Consider the following 25,462-nt stretch of genomic DNA (forward strand, 5'->3'; position numbering starts at 1 on the left):
GCCAGCTAGATTGATGCCAACGAGGAATTGATTACTCAGTTCTACCATGGAGGACAAAAAAGGGTTCAATCTTCTATATCTTCTTTGAACATGGGCACTTCTTTCAAAGGCTCATGCTGGAACCTTCTGGACACAATTCTCTCTTTTCTTACTGAGATTTATTGTTAAAAGCAAACATAATTGGGGGAAGGGACCTCATAAAAACAAAGTACAGCATCCAAAAACTATCTCAAAAGAGCACATTTAAGAAAACTTAAGTCACAAGACTGTTGCATTATGATTTAATCTAATTGCACACACACACACAATATCTGAAACCACAACTCCTCCAGATTTCTAAGAGACAGGGTATGCATGCCTCCATATTCAACTGTGTATCGTTACATTTAGCCATATGGTAGATTTTACATCATCATCAGTTTGGAATCCCATGCAAGACCTCAAGTTATCAAATGAAATCAATTTTTAAACTTTGTTGAATGTTTTCATGCTGAAGATAAAAGCTACTTTTTATGGGCAACTTAAAGAGTTACAATACCACACTGGTGCTACTTTACAATGTTAGTGACATGATCTTGAATTGGCTTCAACTCCTAAAAATGACTAAATCTTATTAGTTAGGCGACAGCCAAGGGGGGAGGGGAGGATCTTCACTAATTCAGTGCCTCTCAGTTATGTTTCTTACACAGAAAGAACTGGGTAACCAAATGCTTTCCCAGGGATAACAATGGTAACAGTGGGTTTGCTCAACTGACTACTACACATTTAGGCTAGAATTTTATTAATCCAAAAGCACTTTACAAGAAAATATAAGTATGGCTTCCAATAGGAATGTTATACTTGGACTTGATACCAAGCTCACAGATTTGAGTGTGTAAGGAAAAACAGGCTTTCAAGTTAAACAACAATTTGTAACCAAAACTTTAATCCCAAGGACTCTCACAAACATATTACAAATGACAGCATGAAAAAGAACTCTTGCACAGTAACTCAGAGGTTCAGCTCTCCAATGTACCCTTAAACCAACTGGTAACTTAAGTCTTCCATTTCCAAATAAAGAATGTTACAAACAGCTTCCTCCATAGATAGCAATCAGTGAGGAACCTCTTTGAAAGCCTTCAGAGTGCAGTTCCCACCCTTTCTCTGTTAACTTGTGTTAACAGCAGCTTTTAAAGACTGCCTATCATTTCACCCACAGCTCCAGACTGTATTCCAGCTACTAAAGAAACTAGTTTTTTTCAATTTCCATCAGTGGTTTATCATTAGTACATCACACTTTAACTGGGCAGGATCTAGATTTATTTCAGTCTATGAAAAACTAAAGTTCAAAGCAAATTCAATCTTGCTTAAGGGAACATGAACAGCCAAAACATCTTAAAAATGCACCAAGCTTATGAAGTCTCAAACAAAACTTGAATTTCCTGTACATACTCCTGTCAAATGAAGTTACTTCCTGTACACCACTTCTTTTGCAAACTGGTCTTCTACTTCCTTTCATTTGACCTAGATCGGCTAAAAAAAAAAAATTAGACATTACTATCTTGTTAGTACACAGAATAAAAAGATTTTATATATATACACATATGTGTGTGTGTATCTTCAATAGTTCAGTCATTAGTGAGCTTACCTACGAGACCTAGAGAAAGATCGAGATGGCTTGTGGTTTCTCTCACGAGACAGAGATCTCTCTCTTCTCCTATCTCTAGAAAGTGACCTAAAATCAACAAAAAGCACATTAACCAATGTTAGACATTTACCTCATAAAAAGACTGGTTCATTTTTTTTTTTTAAAGAATGGACCAAACACTGACTATAAGCTACCCAAGACACTACCATTAGGGCTATCTAAAAATCTCATTAAACAAGTACTTTTTACTTTGGGAAAACAAGTACTTTTTACTTTGGTTTGGGAAACCGCTTAGGGGTATTAGAAGCTGCTTTTTCTGAAAGGAGGGCACATTTACCTGCTCCGGCTTCGAGAGAAGCTTCTCCTTCTTGGAGATCTAAAAGCAGAAACAGCAAAATTAGCCTAATTGTCAATTAGTATATATGGCGTGAGGCATTTCCCAACTTTTCAATCTCACTGTTGGGCCCAGTGAACGTGCCGAAGAACTGGCACTCATCGTCCAAAAATAAAAAAAGAAAAGAAAAAAAAGGCACAGAAGGATTAAGGAACCAAAAGCTCAAGTGAAAGCAGGTATTCCAACCATGGATTTAACAAAGAATGCTTCACAGCAGATCTGTCCAATGCAAAACTTCATGTCAAACTAACTCCACTACCCAAACACCACACCAAATGTAGTCCCAAGTAGTTCCAAAAATAGTACCGTAAACCAGTATTTGGAACCCATGCAAACCTTTAAGTCTGTAACAAGACTTTAGTACCAGGTGGATAGTGTCATTTTGTGAAAAGGCGATAGGTGTAAACATCGATGCCATTTAGTGCTACATTAGAACTGCATTTGTGATGTCACATTTCAGAGTGTGTTTAGGCTCATCAAAATTACCGTAGCTTGGCCCACACTTCACCCCCAAATTTTTAAAATTTTGAAAACGGTTAGTAAAACCATTTAAAGGTGATAGGATTTAACAAATTTTTGCTAGGAAGAAAAGCTAAAATCTTTGTTAGAGTTATTAAAATTTTAGTCTGGCATCTCACACATGCACATAAGTTCACTTGAAGGTCTAGTCACATTATGAGTTCCCTATCACCCTTAAAAGTTGTTTCAAGCAATATATTGTACGTTACCATTCAATTATGCACAGCCAGCCTTTGATCCAGAAAAAAGAATTACTTAAGCCGCTTACTCCTTATTTTTAACCAGCAGTAAACTGTATAAGCAGGAAAAACTTACTAGTTTTGGGTTTCAACAAGCTAGAAATGGTGAGGTGAGGCTGCCGGACTGACGGCCAGGAAGAATTTGCTGAAAAGGTTTTGCCAGATGTTGCGTTGGATTTAGTTGGTTGGCGAAGGGGGTGTTGTGGATTTTTCCTGCTTTTTTGTTAGCCGAAGGCTGCTGCTGTAGTTGTTGTGAAGACATTTGGTAAATAAACAGCTGAGCTGATTGGCCAGGAATGTGTGGGCGGTCGAGGTGGCTGCTGCCGATTTGGTTAAGGTTGGAGAGAAGGCTGAGAGAAAACAGCATGCTCGGGAACCAAAGGGCGGTGCAACCTGACGACTGGCCAGCCTGGGTCATGTGAAACGACACCAGCCAAGCTGAATGGGGCGCGCTGGTCACATGACGCTGAAAGGGCTAGTTGACTGGCTAATGCAGACTCAGAGGGTGGTGAGAAGAGACATGATGGTGACTCTGTAACGGGGTTCATTTTTATTAATAGATGGACCAAAAAGCACAAAAAAAATGAAAAACAAGCCATCAGTACAACCATCTATTAGCTAACAAATACTCTTTATTATGATGGGCAACAGTGTGTTGTTTTTCAAAATAGCAAAAGGGGCAAGATTTTGAACTCCTATCTCCTAGGACTTCACTCACCTGTAAGAGGTAAATTCAGTCCTACAGAAACTATTTTGGAGGCTTGATTTGAGGAGATGAGGAGTTTGCACCCAGGCAATACTGCCTGGTTCAAGAATGATGCCATTTCAATCATTAAAAAAAAACTGAATTCTCTCCTATTGGGGAATCAAGAACGGATGACTGGGAATACTTTTTCGCCCCCTTTATTGGTTAGTGACTTAAGTTTGTTTCAGAAAGATTTCTACTTTACCGGTTGTAACATTAAAACAGCTGCCTGTTTTGATAAATACTACAGTTGTGCTAGTAGAAACCACATCTGTGAAGAGCTAGTTGAATGTAATGTTGATCATTATGGAGTCAAGAAATGGAAAAAGGCCTAAACTGAAGTAAAAGGGAAGACTTGGAAAGATGCAACTAGAAGATGAACTAGAAGACAGATCCAAGACAGAAGTTACTAACTACCAACATGAATAATACACCTACAGACAAAAGCCAACACTCAGCACAACTCACATACCCCAAACTACACCCAGCAAACGTTTGGTAGAAACCTTGGATGTTCTCAGTAAGTTAAAACCCACCAACAAACTTAGCAGAAATACCTGCTCCTACTAGCTACTCCATTACACCAATGCCTCTCTCTAAAACGTGCTCTCTCAAGTACCTTCGGCGAGGTGGAGGACTCCTCCTACGGTAATCATCTCGAGGGCGACGACCCCAAGAGGGAGGTGGGCCACGATTCCGACTTCTCTTCTCACCATTCGACAGCTCCACTCTTACTCGGCAGCCACAAAGTGTTCTAAGGAGAAGGGGCACTAGTCACAAAACTGCTCATAGCAGGCACTGTGGTCCAGATCTCTCCTGATTCCATCCAAATGGAACCAAATTTGACACTCTTAGGAGTTTTCCAGACCTGTTTGGTCTAAGTTTCTAAATTTGCTAAACTCTTTACATAGGTTAAAAGACCAAACAAATCTTCTCAAAAGGGATTTTTAAAAAGCAAGACAACAATTTTACTACTTATCAGTCTGACTGGGTATGTTGGCACATATACATCTTTAATTTAATTCCAGCACTGGGCAGAAAGGAAGCCTCTTTCTTTGCCAGTCTAGGCTAGAGAATCCACTTCAATATAAAGGCTACAAAAAGGGCTCAGTAGTTAAAAGCAACGGCCACTTTTATAGAGGACCCAGGTTTGGCTCCCAGCACCCCCAAAGTGGCTCACAATGACAACCTACCATTCTAGTTCCAGAGGATGAAACACCTTGTGGCCTGTGACTAGCAGGAATGAACGCACAGTGAAGACATACAGGTAAGACACATACAGTACAAATTTTAGAGATGGTCTGCGTTGCCCTGGCTGTCCTGAAACTTGAGTTCAATATTAACTGTTAGTAGCTTTAATTATGAAGGACCTTGATTTCCGCCTTTGTATTTCTCATGTATTTCCACTATAACTCATTCCCTTCCATTTTTCATTCTTCTATATACTTCTCTAAAGGTTTAAAGATACGCTACAATTATTTCGGCTGTTTCATATTATCCCCCTCCATTATTATGTAACAACTGGCATACAAAAAACTTCTTCCTAATAACAGAAAAGTTCAGATATGGTTGTTATCTTTCCTTCATTTGTCCAGAGCCATCACAAAGTTAAGCCAGCACATTTAGACAGTTGATAAGAGACCCTTGCAAACTGCAAGTTGCAATAGTAATCTAACCTTCAACTTCAGAGCTACCGTCAATTCTTTTCACATTATAAGGCACCGTGGCCTATCAAAATAGAAAATTATCCTTTCGTTCCACTTGTTATTTAAGCAAGGCTGGCTTTGAACTCCTGTCTGTCAAGTGCTGGGAATTCGGGTTTAAGACACATCAGGCTCTAAGTCAAATCTGGCTCAAAGCAGGAATGTTGTGACAGCTATCATAGAAACACTAAAAACCAGATTAACTATTTGCCATTAACATTACCTTCCATCTAGCTCTCGGACAGCGTCAGCAGCATCTCGGGGATCCTCAAATTCAACGAAGGCAAAGCCAGGAGGGTTTCGAGCAACCCACACACTTCGGAGCGGTCCATAATAGCCAAATGCCCGTTCTAATTCAGTCTTGTTCCCATTATTTCCAAGATTACCTACATACACCTTACAATCTAACGGACAGGAATCACGATGCATTTCTGTAAGAAAAAAACAATAATACTTATCAAACCAGTCTAGTTAAAAACAAATCGTAGGAATTTAAAGAGCCTCGGAAATATAGATTAGTGGTATTTGTCTATCATACACAAGCTTCTGGACTCAAGCCTAGAAGCAAATATGACCTTTATTTAAAACAGAAACAAACTAAAAAGGCCAACACACAACTACAAATCCTGCTGTCAAAGAACCCATGCTATCTACCCCCCACCCCATACTCTTTCTCCATAATCCCCAGGAAACAAAAAAAAATTTTTTTCAAAGTCAGCAGCCAATCTCTGAGTTTGAGGCTAACCTGGCCTTTACATGGAGTTCTAAGCCAGACAGGGCTACAGAATAAATATATTCTAGTACTTGGGAGGCAGGGGGATCTGTGAGTCAGATGCCAGACTCATCTCACTCTTTTAAAGCCATCATGGAACTGAGAAAACACCCAAGGATCAATTAGATCAATTAACACAATATGGACTGTGAGTTAGGAACAGTTTGTATTTCCAAGAAAGTTTCTTAGTCTAGCAGTACCGACTGTCCTAGAATTTGCTAAGAGATACGCCTGCCTCTACCTCCCAAGTGTTGGATTAAAGGTGTGCCGCCACAGTCTGGTCCAACTTTTAACTTTGGCCTTGAACTGCGCCGGATTCTTTCAGTTCTGCATATAATATGCAGAATGGATGAGGCTTGATTAACTTCAAATTAAACCCAACAACCAACAGGAGGTGAGGTGACAGTGCTCAGAGATGGAGCTAGGAGTTCAAGACCAGCTTCCACTACTGACACAGGAAATCATCTTAAACACTTAAAAAAGTAGTGCACGCCTTTAATCCCAGCACTTGAGAGACAAGGGCAGGTGGATCTCAGTAAATTAATGGCCAGCCTCCTCTACAGAGCTAGTGCCTGGACAGTCAGCGCACTCAAATTAGTCCTGTTTCAAAAATCTAACAAAAAGCTGGACCGTGGAGGCACACGCCTTTGATCCCAGCACTTGGGAGGCAGAGGCAGTCAGATCTGTGAGTTCCGAAGCCTACAGTCTGGTCTACAGAGGGAGTGCCAGGATTCAAAGCTACACAGAGAAACCCTATCTTGGGGGGGGGGGAGGGGATCTTAACCCATCACCCATCATCACACAATAGTTGACAAGGAAGAAATTACGGCAGAAAATAGAGAAATGGATATACCTTCACTATTCAATCACAGCCATTCCATTAAGTTTAGATAAATGACTACATTTGAACCAAACAAGCAATATATAAATGCTTTCATATGCCAAAACTTACAAGCTTTAATTAAGTTGCAAAACCTTCACTTAAGCTTCCTTACGAGGGCTGTGGAAGCCCTCTTAGCTTGAGCTACAGGACACTGGGAAAACTCCTGCAAGTCATCTTTCTGACCTTCACTGTGGGACACTTATACCACGCCCTAAAGACAAAATAAACTCAAATGTCTTAAATTTACTTTGGTCTTGAATTGTAAAGAGCTCCACCTGCCTCTGCCTCCCGTGTTGGAACCATCACCAACACTAAAATGTTTTTTAAAAGGCTTCCCGGCCAGGCAGTGGTGCCTTTAATCTCAGCACTCAGGAAGGCAGCTGGCCTCTCGGTGTGTTCGAGGCCAGCCTGGTCTACAAGAGCTAGTAGCAGGACAGGCCCCAAAACTACAGGGAAACTGTCTCAGGGGGGAAAAAATAGTCAGAACCAGAAGTTTACAAGACACATCACCACAAAACTTCCTGCACTACCAGAACAATACTTATACCACCTCAAATGAGACTTATGCAATCAAAATTCTTCAAGCAGCCAAACCATGTGCTGACTTTTAATTTTCTGAGAAGGAGGATTTGACACACCTGGCTCCAGGTATGCTTTTCTTCCCCAAGCGTATGTGAGTCTGGATAGAGCTCAGTGGTAGGAGCTAGCCTAGAAGGCAGACACATCTCCCTACAGCACTAGTCGTTAAGAGCTGTGGTGACTTAAGTTATCCCAAACGTAGTGCAGCAATCAGAAATATACTGACAAATACTACAAAGTGAAAAGTCTTGAAAATGTTCTAAGACGGGAAAAAGACTCTACAATTTCCAGAGTATGAAACGCCCAAAGTGGAAAATCGACAAGTGAGTGACTGCCAGGAGAGTTGTCGAACTGACATACATTTTATGGAGTTTTAAGTACTGAAAGACAAGCGTAATTGAGCTCATTCAAGTCCAGCATTAAACTTGAAGAAAATCTCAAGGAGAGATGGGGACAGCCAGGGCCACAGAGAAGAAAACCAGAAAGCTCAAAGATAGCTTAGACTGCATGAGACCCTGCCTCAAAAAGAAAAATATCGGGGCGGTGGTGGCACGTGCCTTTAATCCCAGCGCTCGGGAGGCAGAGGCAAAAGGGTCTCGGGGAAAAACATACCAGACAAAGGTTCCACACCGCTGTGGATGTCTTAAAAACTACCACGGCCGGCACGCATGCCTGCGACTCACTAGGCCGGAGTAATGACAGCAAAGAGGTCAGGAGACTGGTAAAGAGACCCCCATCTTCACAGAAGAAAAAAAAGACGTTACCTTCAAAAATCAATCTTTAGGGCTGGGAGGATAGCATAGCTGTAGGGTGCTTGCTTAGTACACACAATGCCAAGTCCAAGCCCCAGCACACGCACAAAATTCTGCTTTTAAAAAGAACTAAAAAGCACTGACTAGAACAAGAATGTACAGCACACCTTAGGGACATACATTCAGTAAGCCTTTAATTTCACACTTCCAAAATGAAAAGGAAATTCAAGAACTCGCTTTCAGGGTCTCTCCTGCTATATAGGGAACGATTATCTAAGTAAAAATTCCAGTCCAGGCACATCCTATTTTGTCGTGACCCCACCCTGTACCCAAGACTTAGTTTAGAGACCAAGCCATTCCGCGAAAATTAAAAGGAAAATAAAACTCATCCATCCCGTTTTCACACCTGTGAACGCAAAGGTCAAAGAAAAAAAAAAACCATCAAACTCAACTTCAACTGGAAATACAATTTAATTACCTCCGAATTCTAAACCAAAAACTAAGCCAGCATTAAATAAGACCCTAGGGGGCTTCAGTACATAAAGGCCTGATTTGACTGTGCCTTAAAAAAAAAAAAATCTTAAGACCCTACCCCAAGAAAACCTAGAGCAAAAAAAAAAAAAAGAAAAGAAAAAAGGCGCCATCAGATTAAAGGCCGCAACGTGCAGAATGCGGTTGGAGATCAGCCCGCTCCGAAACCCGATCCCGAGTCACCGCTCTCCTCGGCTCCCTGCCATAGAAATGAGAAAACCCCCCGATTCCGAGGCCGGGAAGCATCTCCGAGTCGGCTGGGGGGCCCCGCCGCCGTCCGGGACCGAACGTCACAAAATGGCGGCGGCGCCCCTTTGTCTCAACCTGGCGTCGCCATTGCGCCGGGTCCCGCCTCGGCTCTGTGTGACTGCACAGCCTTCCCTCCGGCAACCGGCCTCTTACCGAGATCCTGGGTTCGAGAACCGCAGCTCAAATCCCAACTCTCCGACGAGGCCCACCCGCGCCCTCCGCAATCTACTTCCGCAGATGCTCTCGATGCCCTGGCGTCCACGAAATGGCGGACCACCGCCTTCCCCTCGCCCCTAGTTATAGATCCCGTTTGCGCCACGTGATCTGATCATCTTGTCCAATGAGAGGCGGCGAGGGCCGTGACGTCAGGCGGCGAGAAACCGCGGTTACTGGGGGCGCGCGCCGGCCGTTCCGTCAGGTGGGCGGGGACGCGCGGTGGCGCGAGCTCGTCGCCGCGTGCCCGCTGGCCCTGGAGGTGTCGGGCTCGGGCTCGGCCATTCCCCCCGCCCCCCCCCCCCACACACACACACTAGCCCAGACCCCTTCTGCCTCACTTCCGCCTAGCCTTGATGCCGCCGCCATTATTCCCGTGCCATGGTGCTTGCAGCGGCAAGCACGGGTCACAGTCAAATGTGCACGCTTGCCCCTTTCTCGTTGGGCTGTGATTCCAGAGCGTCGCAACGACTAAGGACTAAGGAGCCCGAGAGTCGTTGTCAAGGTTACCGAGCTGGGGGCGACCTAACTGGTTCCCCACGGTGACCGACCCGGTCCCTACCCAGGGAACTGTCTGCAAAGTTTGCACAGCTGTTGTTTTCCCGCCTCTCGCCCAAACCGCGCGCGGCAAATGAGGACATCTGGAAGGGGCGAAAAACGGTCACCAGGATCCCATTCACACTGGGGAAGGTTCTCTCGACATCCTGATGCCAGCAGGGGCACCTGCAGCCTTTGTAATAGCTTTGCTCTCGCTGGTAGCCGCCGCAACTCCCTGGGCCTCTGCACACAGCCCCAAGAATTGCTGGATAGCGAAGGAGAAACTGGATTATGAGAAATCACCTTCCTTGATCAGCCACAGATTTTGTCTCCAGTTCCCAAACTTATCCGCTGCCTAGCTCTGATCAGGCTAGACTGCTTTATTGCAGATTTAGTTATTTCTGCTTTTCCGAAAAATGAAAACATTTGACCAGTTTTCCAGACACCTTAGTTCCTCCACGGGTAAAGAGGGATTCATACACCAGAAGGAAGGGGGGCGGTGCGGGCTACAAATTGTTAAACCAGTTTGTGTTGTGGCCTGAATCTAACGACACTTTTTATCTCATTTCCTTCTTGATTTCCCCCCCACCCCGCCCCATCATGAGTTAGACATACCATACTGGGGCTGATTTGTCCCCCTGTCTCCCTTCTGTTTTTCATTCTCCCTGCCCCACGCCTGTAATCTCGGGACTTGCACCCAAGGAAGCAGGAGTTCAAGGTTATTTTCGCATAGTGAGTTCTAGGCCAGAACAAACGAGATTCTGTCTGAAAAGAACAAAAACCTGCTGTAGCTACATGTCATATTCTCTGCTCTAAAACTGGTAGGTAACGGTCACCTTTAACCATCTAATCCATCCCCAGCACAGCACACTTGCTTTTTCTTAACCTTATCTCCCTGGTCCAAATATTGGGGTTTGTTTGATTTTTGGTATTTTGAGAAAGGGTTTCTCTACGCTATCCTGGAAATCACTATGTAGCTCTGTCTGGCCTCTAATCCTGAGATCACCTGCCTATTGAGTGCTGGGATTAAAGGCATGCACCGCCATGCCTAGTAAGCGCATTGTTCTGTTTGTGTCTGAGACAGTCTCTCTTATGCCCACCCTGGCCTAGCACTATGTCCAAGGGTGTCAAATGTTTTGACATTGCCCCGTGACTTCATTTACAAATGTGTGGGATTGCGTTCATAGCTCTCCTGAACCCATGCAGACTTTGGGATGCAGCTTGGACACATCTGACTGCAGTCCAGGACCAAGTCCAGGGCAAAACTGTGCTTCCTGGGGCTTCCCTGCAGGATTCTGGGCAATTGTGGGGCATTTATAATGCCTTCAGCTCCACCTTGACCCTATCTCATCCCCACTCCTAAAAATAAAGTGTTAGGGATGTCATTCACAGCAGGGACTTGACTCTAACATGTGCAGGGCCCCAGGTTCCATCTCCAACATTGCCAAAAGTAAGATAAGCCCAAGAATGATGGCCAGACACTAGTTAGTATGCACAAGGTTTAATTTAATTTTTCCAGAACAGGATTTCCTCTGTGTAGCCCTGGCTACCCTGGAACTTGCTCTGTAGATCAGAATGGCCTCCAACTCAGGGGATTCTCCTGCCTCTGCCTCCCAAGTGCTGAGATTAAAGGCGTGTGCCATCATGCCTAGAAAAGATTTAATATTTTAAATATTGTGATTGGCTTCAAGTTTCAGTAAAGCACAACCTAATAGGAACACAAACCATAATAGTGCTTCCTTGACTACTTGATTCAGTGGCGGCCTCTACCTTGAGGGCTAGCAATTAGCAATAGAAGGGATTATTTGCTGCTTAAGTATAGGGTTGAGTTAAGGGAACTAAGGACCAGCAGAGGCACTCTCAGGGAAAAGCTCTGGTCCCTATGGCACCAAGAAGGCAGCAGGATGAGCCAAACAAACCAGGAGAGGAAAGGTGGCAGCCTGGGATTCTGAGTAGAAGAAGCAGAACCACATTCCTTTCTGCGGTGCTCAGCACCCAAGGAAGATGAAGGACTCTCCCGGTGAACTCCGTGCCCAGCTTTTCCTAGTCCCATCTCTACATGGTGGCTTCTTTCTCACTACACCATAGAAGCCTAAGGGCATGAGAGCTGGGTGATGCAACCGAGCTTGAAGTTAACCTCCCAGGACACAGAGCACAGCAGAGCAGACGGGGGAATTGATCTAGGGCTGCACTGTCCCCATGCAATAGCCTTTAAGCACCTGTAGCTGTTTGGTTTCAGTTGAGATGTGCTATAAAAGTAAAGAAAAGGAAGGAAGGAAGGAAGGAAGAAAGGAAGGAAGGAAGGAAGGAAGGAAGGAAGGATGGAAGGAAGGATGGAAGGAAGGAAGAATGGAAGGAAGGAAGGAAGGAAGGAAGGAAGAATGGAAGGATGGAAGAAAGGAAGGAAGAAAGGATGGAAGGAAGGAAGGAAGGAAGGAAGGAGAGAAAGGAAGAAAAGGAGAGAACGAAAGCAAATCATTTGAAGGCAGCAAGAACAAAAAAGAATGCAAGATGTCTTCATTTTTACTCTGACTCCTTGTTTGAGTAAGAGGGTTTTGGAGGGATGTTTTGTTGTTGCTGTTGTGGTTTTCAGGTTTTTAATTTTACTTATTTTTTTTTCCTGTTTCAGGATTTCACTATGTAATTCAGGCTAGGCTATCTTGGAACTCACTGTGTAAACCAGGCTGGCCTCAAAGGCACAGAGATCCACTTGCCTCTGTCTCTCTGAGTGCTGGGATTTAAAGGTGTATGGACCACTATGCCTGGCTTTGGTTTTGTTTTGTTTCTTGTTTTTAGAAATAGGGTCATGCTGTTTTGCCAGTCTAGGCTACAAGAGACTTTGTCTCAAAATGTACAAAAAACCAAAAAACACCCAACAACAAAAAAGTAATTGATAAACTATTTCAGCGTACAGTTCTCCACAGAGTGGGCTCACAGAGCAGCAGGTGCCCTGACACTCTCCTGAGGATCTTTCCGCACAAGCAGGGAGCCTGGTGAGCCAGGTGAGGCTCTGGCAGGACCTTCTGACACTCCCACAGGGACAACAGAAGCCTGAACAACAGCTCCCAGCCAGCCACCAGCTTACTATTTCCTGCTTTTTTTTTTTAACGAATTTGTTTTTTGTGTGTGGATATTTTGCGTATAAGTCTGTGCAATATACATGAGTGCTTGGTGCCTGGTGAAGCCAGAAGAGGGTATTGGAGCTGAAGTCACCAACAGTTTTGAGCTGCCCTGTAGGTGCTGGGAATTATAGATGGTGGTCCTGTTACACAGCCAGGCTGCCTAGAGATGTGAACCACCACACACAGTTCAGTCTTTTTTATTTGTATTTTTAAAATTATTTTTAATATCCAATTTTTAGTTTATGTGCATAGGTTTTGGCCTGCATGTATGGTTATGCACCACATGGTGCCTAGTGCCCATGGGGGCCCACAGGGTTCATCAGGTCCTCTGGAACTGGAATTACAGGAAGTAGTGAACTATCACGGGGGTGCTGGGAATTGAACCAAGGTCCTCTATAAAAGCAGCCTGTGGGGCTGGAGAGATGGCTCAGAGGTTAAGAACACTGCCTGCTCTTCCAGAGGTCCTGAATTCAATTCCCAGCAACCACAGGATGGCTCACAACCATCTGTAATGAGATCTGGTTCACTCTTTTGGTCTGGTGGCATACATGCAGATAGAACACTGTATACATAATAAATAAATCTTTGGAAAAGAAAGCAGCCTGTGCTCTTTAACCACTCAGTCACCTCTCCAGCTCTTTGTTTGTATTTCTTTTCATTTTATGTGAAACAAAGTTAAAATTTATTAAAATATTTATGTGTAGATTAGGCATGGGTGAAAAAAAAGTGGTCAGGTTAAAAAAACAACAAAACAACAAAAATCCCAGAGCTGTGGGGATTTCTCAGCCGAGACGTGAAGCACAATTAATAAAAACTCAGAGAGAGAAATTGGGGTTCAACCTGAAGGCCAGAAAAGCAAAACAACCAGCCATTGGCTCTTAATTGTACTTCAGTTCGAAAAATGGTGATTCTTCCTCCAAGAATCTCAGAAAGTCTGTGTTTGAGAGCTGTCTCCTATGGTTTTATAGTTTTATAATCCTCTCTAGGGCTGAGATTAAAGGCATGCACCGCCTGTTTCTATGGCAACTAGTGTGGCTGCTGGGATTAAAGGTGTGTTTCACCTCTGCCCGGTCTGTGAGGAGACCAGTGGGGCTGTTTTACTCTCTGATCTCTAGGCAGGCTTTATTTATTAAAATACAAATGAAATGCCACTACAGAGATTCACTCAATCTTCTTATTAAGAAAAAAAATTCTTTTCACTGGAAGGTGGTGGCGCACACCTTTGATCCCAGCACCTGGGAGAAAGAGACAAGCAGATCTCTCTGAGTTTGAGTTTAAAGCCAGCCTGGTCTACAGAGCAAATTTCGGGACAGCCAGGACTGAACCTCCTCTTGAAAAACAAAAACAAAAAGCATTTTTTTTAAGGCAGACATGGTGGTGATATATGTCTAAGGCAGGCATGGTGGTGATATATGTCTAAGGCAGGCATGGTGGTGATATATGTCTTTGATCCCATCAAAAGCAGGAAGATCTCTGTGAGTTTGAGGCCAGCCTAGACTAACATTGCAAATTCCAGGCTAGTCCTCAAACAAATGTGTATTATACAGACATATAACCAAAACATTCATACAGGAAAAAACAAATTCATTTAAAAAAAAAAAAAACTCTGAAAAAAATTCATACCCAGCAAATACAGGAAATTGCGAGCTGGTGGCCAGTTAGCCCGTTAGCCGTTAAGTTTCTGCTGTACACGCAGGAGTCTCAGAGGGTCTTGTGGGAGACTGTCTCACAGGAGGCCCGGCCTCAAAACAAACAAACAAAAAACTCAGCAAAACCATAAAGTCTATCCATCACTACAGTCTACCTTCACAACACTCCATCTCATGGAACTGGAAGTCCCGGGACCCTAGGCAACAACTCCCTCCCGCCTCCCTGCAGCCTAGGCAACAACTCCCTCCTGCCTCCCTGCAGCCCTAGGCACAGGAGCACTCTCTGTGATTTTGACAATGTAAAGTAGCTCCTATTTGTAGACTCCTTCAGTGTTGTCTTTACATGGCTGCCTCATTTAGCATCGTATAGAGTCCGCTAGGCTGTCTACGCCATAGCATACCGTGCGTTTTTACATGGCTTCCTTTAGCAGTGGTTTTGGGACCGACTTACAGACTGGAAAACCATTGATTGAGGATGTGTTTATTAGGTACTTTCTCCAGTCATTGAGAGGGGTTGGGGGAATAAAATGGTGAGTCAAAAGATAGCCTCACTCTTGGGGCTATGAGAGAGAGAGAGAGGGAAAAGGGTCATATGGATCCTGGTGAAATGAGTTACACAGAAAATGGCTCAAGGGGGTTAGAAAGCAAACCTTAGAGAACACAGAAGCAGAAGTAAGGCTTGGTGCCACATCAGTACTTCCAGCTCTTTGGGAATTAAGGTAAGAGAATCAGGAGTTCAAGGCCAGCAACAGCTGCAAACTAAGTTTCAGACCAGCCTGGACTATAGAAGACCCTATCCCAAAACCAAATCAGTGAACAAACAGTGTCGGCAGGGCTGGAGAGATGACTCAGGGGTTAAAAGCACACACTGCTCTTGCAGAGGACCTGAGTTCGGTGCCTGGAATCCACACCAGGTGGTTACAATCACCTGTAACTCTAAGGCCTGGGCAACTAGTGTCCTTTCTGCTTCTCTGGGCAGCTACACATGTGAGGTAGACACATACACATGAATAGAAATAACAAGTTTGGTGGGTTTTTGTTCTGTTTTGAGATGGTCTCACTACATAGCCCTGGCTGTCCTGGAACTCACTATGCAGACCAGACTATCGAACTCCCAGAGTTCCACCTGCCTCTGCCTCCTGAGCACTGGGATTAAAGACGTGTGCCACCACACTCAACCACAGATTAAAAGTATTTTTTTTTAAGTGTTGGGCACTTAACACTTTAAAACAAAACCAACACATAGAGGAGGATTTTTGTTTTGCTTTGTTTGTTTTTATTTTTGAGACAGAAGTTCAACCATGGCTAAAGGAAGAAAGGAGCCTTGCAGTGACAGGATCTCTGTGAGTTCAAGGTCAGCCTTGTCTACAGAGAAAGTTCCAGGACAGCCAGGGTTGTGTAGAAAGACTCTATGCGGGGGGGGGGGGGGGGGACAAAAAGAAGAGGAGGAGGAGAAAAAGAAGAAAGCAATATGTAGTTGGTTTTTTGTTTTTTGTTTTTGTTTTTTTTTTTTGGTTTATTTAGACTTCACTCAGCAGCTCTCCCTACAGTCCAATTATTTTGTTTTCCCTGAAGGTCTCTCTCTAGAGAGCAGATTTGCCAGAATAAGGAAGCAGAGGCTCCAAGGCAGGTAGGGAAGGGGAAGCACTGGAGAGAGCAATCCACAGAGACCCCAGAGCCAGCTCTGCCACGGGGGCAGGGGCGGCAGTCCAGACAGAAGGCGGTCAACCCCTAGTATGTCTTCCACAGACAGATTTCCAGGGTTTTCCGCCCTGGCAGGGTCAAGTTCTCCGTCGTCCCTCTTGTTCTCCTCGTTCTGCCTAAGTCCTGAGGGGTGGTGTGAAAGCCGCAGGTCACTGGGAGGCAGCGGCACCAGCAGCACAGGTGGCTGTTTTCCCGCCCTCATCTTTCACACCCTCCAAGGTCTCCATCTAGCTTTTAAACCTAACAACGGGGGACCTAAGTACCCCAGGCCAGCCTCAAACTCACTAGGTAGCTGGGAACGCCCTCTGGTCCTCCTGCCTTAGCCACTGGAGTACTGGGCTACAAGCCTACATCACCACACCCACCCAGCAAGGATGTATCCTTTTTTTTCTTCTTCTTTCTCTTTTTGAGAAGTTGTCTCACTGTGTATCCCTGGCTGTGCCGAACTCACAGAGAGTTACCTGCCTCTGCCTTTGTGCTGGAATTAAAGAAGCAAGCTTTAATTAAGAAGTATCTTAATTTACAAGCTACTCCTTCTCTACAAGCTACTCCTTCTCAAACCGGTGACTTCTTCCCCTCAGCTCTCTGTGGCCTTTGGCTGCAGGAGACTTTTGCTGCTTTATTTACACAAGAAACAATAGATGGGAAGCTGTGGGAGCAGAAAGTTTGGAAGACAAGCCGGTGGGAGGTAACAGGCTAATTAGGTAATTAAGGGGCCCTGTGGGCGGCTATGCACTGGGTTGCTAGCTGCATTTGGGCAGAAGTTGCATCTTATTTCTGTTACTATTGCGCATGACTCACTCACATGCTTCCTCTCCAACAGCTCCAGGAATTCCATGTTTCACTCAGTCAGTCCTCTCTGTAAGGCTGAAGAGGACATGGGCCCTCTGCTTCTATCTTCTGACAAGAGGAAAAAAAATTCCTATTACACCTATTTGTCTGCCTCCTAGATTTTCCTGTTGTCTTTAGATTTTTTCTGTTGTCTCCAAACCTACATTTTTCAAGCTTCTCGGGGTCCCTGGGGATGTATCATGATGCTAAGCTATTCTGAAACTTGGGTCTCCTGAAGCCCAGATTGACCTTTAACCTGATGCATAGCTGAAGCTGGCCTTGAACTCTTGGTCCTCTGTCTACCAATTGTTGGGATTACGCATTACAGGCGTGTGCTACCATGCTGGGCTCCTTCTGGAACATAAACTAATGGTTTTCATCCCCAGAACTGTTTCCTCTCTAGGGCCTTCCCCTGTGGCAGGCAGGTAGATCTTTGTTGTCTCAATGGAGAGAGAGGTGGACTGGGTGAACCGGTGAGGCGTGTTCTAGCTTCTGCGCCATGACTTCGGAGAACAGATCTTGTGTTGTTGAGATCACACGGGGCTCCACAGAATCCCCTCCACTCCCAGATAAGCCTGGGCCGCTGACTGAGGAGGTGCTGACTGGAGAAATCACGTCAGGGTTCTCAGACCTGACGCTGTTCTCCCCAGGACGAAGGAAGGCCAGGTCTCGTGAGTGTGAGTCTGGGATGGAGATGAGAGGAGTTGCCTAGCAACTGTCGTCTTCAGGACATCTTAGGTAGCATGACATACTATTGAGCGGGCAAGATGGTTGCGTGCATCTGTCATGCCAGCATTTAAGAGCACTGAGGCAGAAGGATTATTCTTGAGTTTGACGTCAGCCTGGGCTACATAGGAGGCTGCAGGCCAGCATCAGCCTTGTCTCAAAAAAGCAGACAGACTGGAAAGATGGCTCGGGAGTTGACAGTGCTTCATGTACGATCTTTAGGTCCAGGGTTCAAACCCCAGCACTCACATAAGAAGCCAGGTGTCCCACACAGGCATGCAATCCTAGCTCCTGGCTGGAAGGAAAGCAGTCAGATCATAGATTGTCTGAATTCAAGGAGAAACCCTGCCTCAGAGGAACAGGCAGAGACTGAGTAAGGAGGACACCCAATGCTCTCTTCTGGCTCCACTTACACACACAGGCGGCACATAGGCACACCCAAATAAATGTATGCTAGTTCCTTTTTCAGACTGAATTCTATGATTTTAAATTGTGTGTATGTATCTGTGTACAGATATGTGCTTGTGAGTGCACACACCTGAAGAGGCCGGAGGAGTTGGATCCCCCAGGAGCTGGAGTTACTGGTGGGTGTGAGGCTCTTAACATGGGCATTGGGAATTGAACCTGGGTCCCCTGGAAGTACATGCGCTTAATTGCTAAGTTATCTCTCCAGCCCCCATAAATTGCTTAAAACCGGGGTCAGGAACACAGCTCAATGGTCGAGCGTTTGCTTGTGTGTACAAGTTCCTAGGTTCGTTCAGTCTCCAGTAGAGGGGGCTGGACACTCAGAAACTGCTGCCTGTTTTGTTGGCCCTGGCGTTGGTGCTTTCTTCATTTCCCAAGATCACGTTAGGCAATGTCTGGAAGATAACCAGAAAATGATGTCCCACGAAGGAAAGGAAGGGAACATTCTGGGTCCCTCTAACGTGTGCATCCTGGGAGCTCTCGGCACACTGCGGCCTGCCCTGCAGAGCAGATGACATTCTGGAGCACAAAGCCATCTCCCCCGTGTCTTTGCCACCACAGAAGTCCCAGGGCACTGGGGTTATAACCCAGGGAGCAGCCTGGAGGTACAGGATGACCCCATCGCAGCTAATTGCAATCTGCAATAATTGCTACCTGGGCAAGCACAGGCCTCTGGTCTGTGCAGATTGATCTGCTGGGTGGAAAAGGGTAAATTAAAGATAACTAGTTGTTTGTCAGGTAGGAAGAAAATCCAGTCCCTGGGCTAGCAATTACCAGCTGAGCCACTTACAAAACACGGTCACAAGGAAGATGAGGAAATTAAGTACTTGAAGGAGAAAGGTCAGTGAGCTGAGAAGGCATGCTCACCCAGGGCAAGCAAGCATAAGAGGACTCCATTAGCTACCATGAAGGTATTGTTTCTGATCCTGTCTAGAACAATTGGAGGCTGGGACGTCAGGAGAGGATTAACAGCAGGGTGTGGTGACACAGGCTTTTGATCCCAGCACTGAGGAGAGAGGCAGGCAGATCTGTGAGTTCAAGGCCAGCCTGGTCTACCGAGTGAGTTCCAGGAGAGCCAGGGAGATCTTGTCTGAAGAGACTGAAAAGGAGAGCTATAGGACGAAAGGTGGGAAGCAGCTGTGAGAGGAGGAAAGGGGTGGGCAGCAGCTGGGGAAGAGCCTTTGAAGCCTGGAGCCCCTGACTGAAGGGAAAAGGAGGGACGTTGGGAAATCCAGAGAGGATGGAGTGCCTGAAGAGTCAACAAACAAGACACCAAAGCGAGGGATGGGAAATTGGCCTCAGTAGGGAAGAGATACGAATGCAGGCGTCTGCACAGAGATAACAGAAGCTGAGGGGATGCTCTCTGGCTCTGATTTACTGAGTGGGAGGTGCGAGAATAACTATTTGAGTAAGATGCTGAGGAGCAGGGATGGGTAAGAGGGGCTGGTGAAAACCAAAGAAAGGTAAGCTTTGCCAGGCAGTGATGGTGCATGCCTTTAATCCCAGCACTAGGCAGGCTGATCTCTGTGAGTTCACAGCCTGATCTACAAAAGCAGTTCTAGGACAGGCACCAAAGCAACACAGGGAAACTCTATATTGAAAAAACAAAACAAAGCAAAAAGAATGGTAAACTTAGAAACAAAACAGTCACCAGATGGATGGGTCCCAGTGCCAGGTGCCAAGAGGACATTTGTCCATCAGATCAGGTCTTTCATCTCGGCCAGTTCATGCAGAGTGAAAGGTGCGGTCCAGGGCTATAGTGCAGAGGAGATTCTAGTTGAATGGCAACAATTTGGGATTCATCAGTAGAGTTTGTCTCTGGGGTGCTGGGAAGTTTTGACTTGGCTCATGAAGAAACAAAACAAAACAAAACAAAACTGAAAAGTCACACTTGGAAACGGCAAAGCCCTCAGTGTCTAAAGGCCATCATGGAGGAAGAAGACTCACGACGGAGAGTTGGAAGGTAGAGCAGGAGAGCATTATAAGGATGGGGAGCTGGTCCCGGCCAACACCTGGACCAGCCCTTAGAAGGGAAGGGCTGAAGAACAGAAGTTCAAGGTTACCCTTAAGTACATAATGTATTGAGGTCAGCCTGGACTCTATGAGAACCTATCTAAATTTTTTTAAAGAAATGGGCATGCGTGCGTGTGTGTATGTGTGTGTGTGTGTGTGTGTGTGTGTGTGTGTGTGTGTATTTGTTCTTGCAGAGAACCTGGGTTCAGTTTCCAGCAGCCATATGTTGACTCCTAACTGCCTATAACTCTAGTTCAAGGATCTGGCGCCCTCGTCTGGATTCTGAGGGCACTGCATGTGTGTGGAACACAGACACAAAGGCAGGCAAAACACCCTACACATAAATAAGGTTAAATAGGCATAAGCATCCACACTGATCCCCAGTCACAGAGTCTCGCTCCCGTGAGTCTCTTCTATCCTGGGTTTCTCGTGCATCTTTCCGTAGTCTTTGCATATGCAAACACGGCCTACAATAATCCTTTTGAAAACAGCAGCTTAAAGTTAAAAAGAGACGAGACAGGCTGGTCACTCGGGGGACTCCATTTGGGAAGCTGAAACAGAATATCCAAGTGTGAGGTCAGCCTGAACTACATAATGAGGTCCAGACCAGACTAAGATGATAGCAAGACCTCACTCAAAAATGCGGGAGAGTGTGCTCTCTGGAAGAGCAGCCAGTGCTCCTGACCAATGAGCCACCTCTCCAGGCACACACACACACACAGGCACACACACACGCATGTGTGCACACACACAAAAACACTAGTCTAAAAAATTGACATTTATTTATTTATGTATGTGTGTGTTTGCACAGGTACACACACAGAGGCCGAGGGACAACTTGCCAGAGTCCTTAAAGAAGACCTGCCGTCTTCTCCTTCACCATGTGGAACCCAGGGATGGAGCACAGGTCACCAAGTGGGACAGCAAGCACCCATAGCCACTGAGCCCGTTCACCAGGCCCATTTTAGTTTTTTTAATTATATTATTTTAGTGTGTGTATGTGTGTGTGTGTGCTCGCTCACATGCACATCTGTGAAGGCCAAAGGGACCAAGGGCTCTCATTTTCCTATGTGGGTCCCAGGGATTGAATTCAGGTTCAGGTTCTAGGCTTGGCTGCAGGCTCCTTTATGGGCTGAACCATCTTGCTAACAGTTTCCAACAGTTTCTTTTCTTTTTTCTTTTTTTGATAGGGTCCCGAGGAGCCCAGACTGGCCTTGACTATCCAACGATGACCTTGACCTCCTGATTCTCTTCCTCCCAAGAGCTGGAGCACTGCGTTTTAGCACTTGCCTAGATGGAGGAACTGCAATGCTTACTATTCACATTTGAGTGCTATTTAATTAATAATTAATAATTAATTAATAAGCCCCACCAGAGGCATTGTCACCCATGAGTTCCAGACCAACATGGGCTACAGTGGATTAAAAAAACAAACACAAAAACAGAAAAAGCCAAACTGTGTCACCTGTGTGAAAATGTATTTTTAAAAACATGTTAAATGAATCATTTTGCAAGGTTCATTTGTAATGCAAGCAGCCACTCCCTAATTTGCTTTGGAAATGTTGACATTTGTGTACTGGATTTTCTTAAACCGTGAAAGACGAACATCTGCAAACCACACCCTGACCGCTTAAGTTTGTCACAGACAAAACCAGCCAAGCGAGTATGACGTTATTGAAAAAAAAAAAAAAACAAACCACAAAGGTAGTACAGAGAGGTTGAGTTGCTGGAGCAAGGGGTGGGGGGTGGTGGTGGTGTGTGTGTGTGCATGATACCAGGCCCTGTGTGTGGAGAATAGGGTACCAGCTCCTTTCTTCCAGGAAACTAGCTCCCCAAACAGGACCCTACCTAAGAAAAGATCATGCCATTTTTTTTGAAGGGGGGTTAGGGACTGGAGAGTGCTCACTGTTCTTGAAGAGAACCCCAGTTCAGTTGACAGTACCCACATCAGGTGGTCACAAACCCGTTAATCCAGTTCCAAGGCATCCAAAGCTCTCTGGCCTCCATAGGCACAAACACAAAACACATAAACTTATGCATATGCATATAAAAATAAATCTTTTTATTTTTTGTTTTGTTTTGTTTTTTGAGACAGGATTTCTCTGTGTAGCCCTGGCTGTCCTGGAACTCACTCTGTAGGCCAGGCTGACCTCAAACTCAGAGATCTGTCTGCTGCTGCTTCCTGAGTCCTGGGATTAAAGGCGTTCACCACCACAGCCCAACTTAAAAATAAATAAAAATTTAAAACTATGTTTTTAAGATTTATTTATTATGTATACAATGTTCCTCCTGCGTGTACACCTACAGGCCAGAAGAGGGCACCAGATCTCATAAAGGATGGTTGTGAGCCACCACGTGGTAGCTGGGACTTGAACTCAGGATCCCTGGAAGAGCAGCTAAATAGTGGGTGTGGGTATTGGGCAAAAGAAGTAGGGATATGAATCTTATTTTGAAAAGAGAGGACCAGAGCCTCCTGCTCCTGGCAACTCTTTGGCTGATTTTGGTGTGAGGTGCACTTACAGCTCCTCAAAGAATAGGCTCTTGAAGCCACATGCGGTCTAGCAGGTGACCTTTTGGGCTCTGACCTGTCTCCACAACCCACATCCTGCTCACAGCCATGTTTGCTGGAGCACACATTTAGGGAATATTTTACAAAATCATTTGTTTTCTTTTAAAATGATGTATAAGCGTGTTTGTCTATGTGTAGGTATGGGCACAGAAGTGCAAGTGCCCACAGAGCCCAGAAGATGGCATTGGGTGCCCTGGGGCTGACGTGACAGACACAGCAGGCTAGCCGATGTGGGTACTGGGAACCAAACTCGCTCTTAACTGCTGAGCCATCTCTCCAGCTCCCACTTTTAAGAAAAAGTTAATTGGTGCACCACAAACCCTCTCAAATTAATTTTGGAAAATCCTATGTAATCTGTGAGCCCTGATGGACAGTCATAGGGACATTAGCAGTTCTGAGATGGCGTGTGACAATGAGACCCCCGTGACTTCCCTCAGCCCGCTGCTTTGCTTTGCCCATAGACATGGAACGCATGACCCCAAACCACTCCATTTACAGGGAGCGTATGAGCTATCTGTCGGTTCGCAGCGAAAATAGTTCTCGGGTCTCTGAAAATCTGGGAAGATTTAGGAGTCTCCCCAAGGAGCTGGAGAGGTTCATGATTCACGCAGCTCTCTACCCCTCCCGTTGGAAGAGTCCCAGCAACTCCCTTGTCTCCCTGGGAGGTTCCCAAGCAAACAGTGAGGTCAGTGGACATCCTATCCCTTTCAGTTCTGGCTTCCAGAGGGTTTTTGTTGTTGTTGTTCCTGGGAACATATTTTCTCCCTCTTTTTATTCAGAAACTAGAGTTCTTTTCCTCTCTTCACTCGGATGCCTGCAGGCTACCCACGCTAGCATATTTCCCTCCCTTCGACTATTATTTGGTTTTTCAAGACAGGGTTTCTCTGTGTATCCCTGGCTGTCCTGGAACTTGCTCTATAGACTAGAATGGCCTTGAACTCAGAGATTCGCCTGCCTCTGCCTCTTGAGTGCTAGGATAAAAGGCGTTCACCACCACCACCCAGCAAATTTATTTATTGTTGAGACAAGGTTTCACTGTAGCCCTGGTGGACCTAGAACTTACTCTGTAGAACAGTCTGGCCTCGAACTCACAGAGATCTACCTGCCTCTGCCTCCTGAGTACTGGGATTAAAGGGTGACACCCTACCTGGCCCTGGTATCTGGTGTGCCACCCTACCTGGCCCTGATATCTTCATTTACAAAGGCTGAACTGGGAAGCAGATGTAACTTGGGTGATGACGGCCCCTAGACCAGCCACACCTTAATCTCTTCTTGACATTCTCACCCCCATTTCCCAGAGAAACACTGACTCATTGTAACACACAGATGTGGTCACCTGGAAAAAAATTACTTTAAAAACTGTATTTCTTAAGATTTTTCCAGTCCTTTTCTCCTCATCAGTAATCATGGCAGCTTAAGAAGCCGTCTTTGAACTACGAGTAAGTAGAATTGTAAGTCTGAAACCAAGAAATGATGTAAAAAGCTATTTTTTGTCTTTTTTACTCTCTTTGCTTAGAGGTTTTTCAAGTTTCAAGTTTTGTTAGCAGTGAGGGGACAGAGGCATAGCTCCATGTCATCCTCAGCCATTTGAGAAGTTCCTTTAATATTTGCCTGCATGTATGTCTGTATACTGCAAGTGTGCATTGCCCGCCAAAGTCAGAAGCCGAAATCCCCTGGGACTGGAATTACAAATGGTCATAAGCCTCCGTGTGGGTTCTGGGAGCTGAACCCAGTACTCTGGAAGAGAAACCTGTGCTCTTAACTGCAAGGCCATCTCTCCAGCACTCTCCCCCATGTGCTGAGATGTAGCCCTGGCTGGCCTAGATCTCACAATGTAGGCTTCAGCAGGCAAGCATAGGAGTGGTTTAGAAAGCTCTGCTTGATTTGGGCTCTGCACACCACTCTTTGAAAACCTCATCCAGCAGCCTGAGAGTTCCATCTGTGCACACTACACACACATACACACACACACACACACACACTCCTCCCAACCCCTCAGGCCCCTATCCCCATCAGGCTATAGTACACCCCTCTTTGAACAGTGGGATAAGCTCTCCCTCCCTTTAATGACTGTCAAATTCAGTTTCTATTTAAATGTATTCCCAATACATCCTGGGACAGGATGTGCATCTGTAATCCAGTCTGAACTGGTTCTGGATTCCTGCCCAGTAAGGCAAAATTATCTCATCAAGTGAATTTACAGGGAGACCTCTCTAGTATCGAATGTCTGGACACGATTGGGGGTGTACAGGATCCCGATCAGATGCCTTATGGGAAGGGGCTTGAAAAAGAAAAAACAATTATATGAGCTAATTTATCAGGCGAAACAGAGACCCGCCCTCCCCACATCCTCATAAACAAACTCTGCTTCACTGAACCTCATGAAAGAGAACCCTGGCAGTAACTGTGGCCCCTGCTGCTGTAGTGTAGGATGGTCTGTTCCATCCCTGTGCTTTCTGGGGATTTAGTCACGAGCCACCATGTCTTGTTTGGCATTCCCTGGCCAAACCTTTTAGGGACCCCAGTTTAGGAAAATCCAGGATTCATGGCTTTGACATAGAAAAGACTCTCAGGACTAGCTTGTTTAAAGCAGTTGAGGGTTAATAATAGAAAGGGTGCCAGGCGGTGGTGGCACACACC

At 45.3% G+C, this 25,462-nt stretch overlaps 1 protein-coding gene across 1 annotated transcript; it reads right to left on the reverse strand.

Moving 5' to 3' along the window:
* Positions 1–265: 265 nt before the first annotated feature.
* Positions 266–9,304, reverse strand: Srsf3 (serine and arginine rich splicing factor 3). The gene is made up of 6 exons (XM_087898366.1): positions 9,147–9,304; positions 5,451–5,658; positions 4,144–4,278; positions 1,965–2,003; positions 1,628–1,714; positions 266–1,512 (listed from the first exon to the last, which is right to left on the reverse strand). Exons 2-6 carry the CDS (start codon positions 5,654–5,656, stop codon positions 1,485–1,487), a joined length of 495 nt encoding a protein of 164 aa, XP_087754492.1. The 5' UTR covers positions 5,657–5,658; positions 9,147–9,304; the 3' UTR covers positions 266–1,484.
* Between the last annotated feature and the right edge of the window lie 16,158 nt (positions 9,305–25,462).

Source organism: Myodes glareolus, chromosome 18, assembly GCF_982192425.1.
Source record: "Myodes glareolus chromosome 18, mMyoGla1.1, whole genome shotgun sequence".
Taxonomy (NCBI): domain Eukaryota; kingdom Metazoa; phylum Chordata; class Mammalia; order Rodentia; family Cricetidae; genus Myodes; species Myodes glareolus.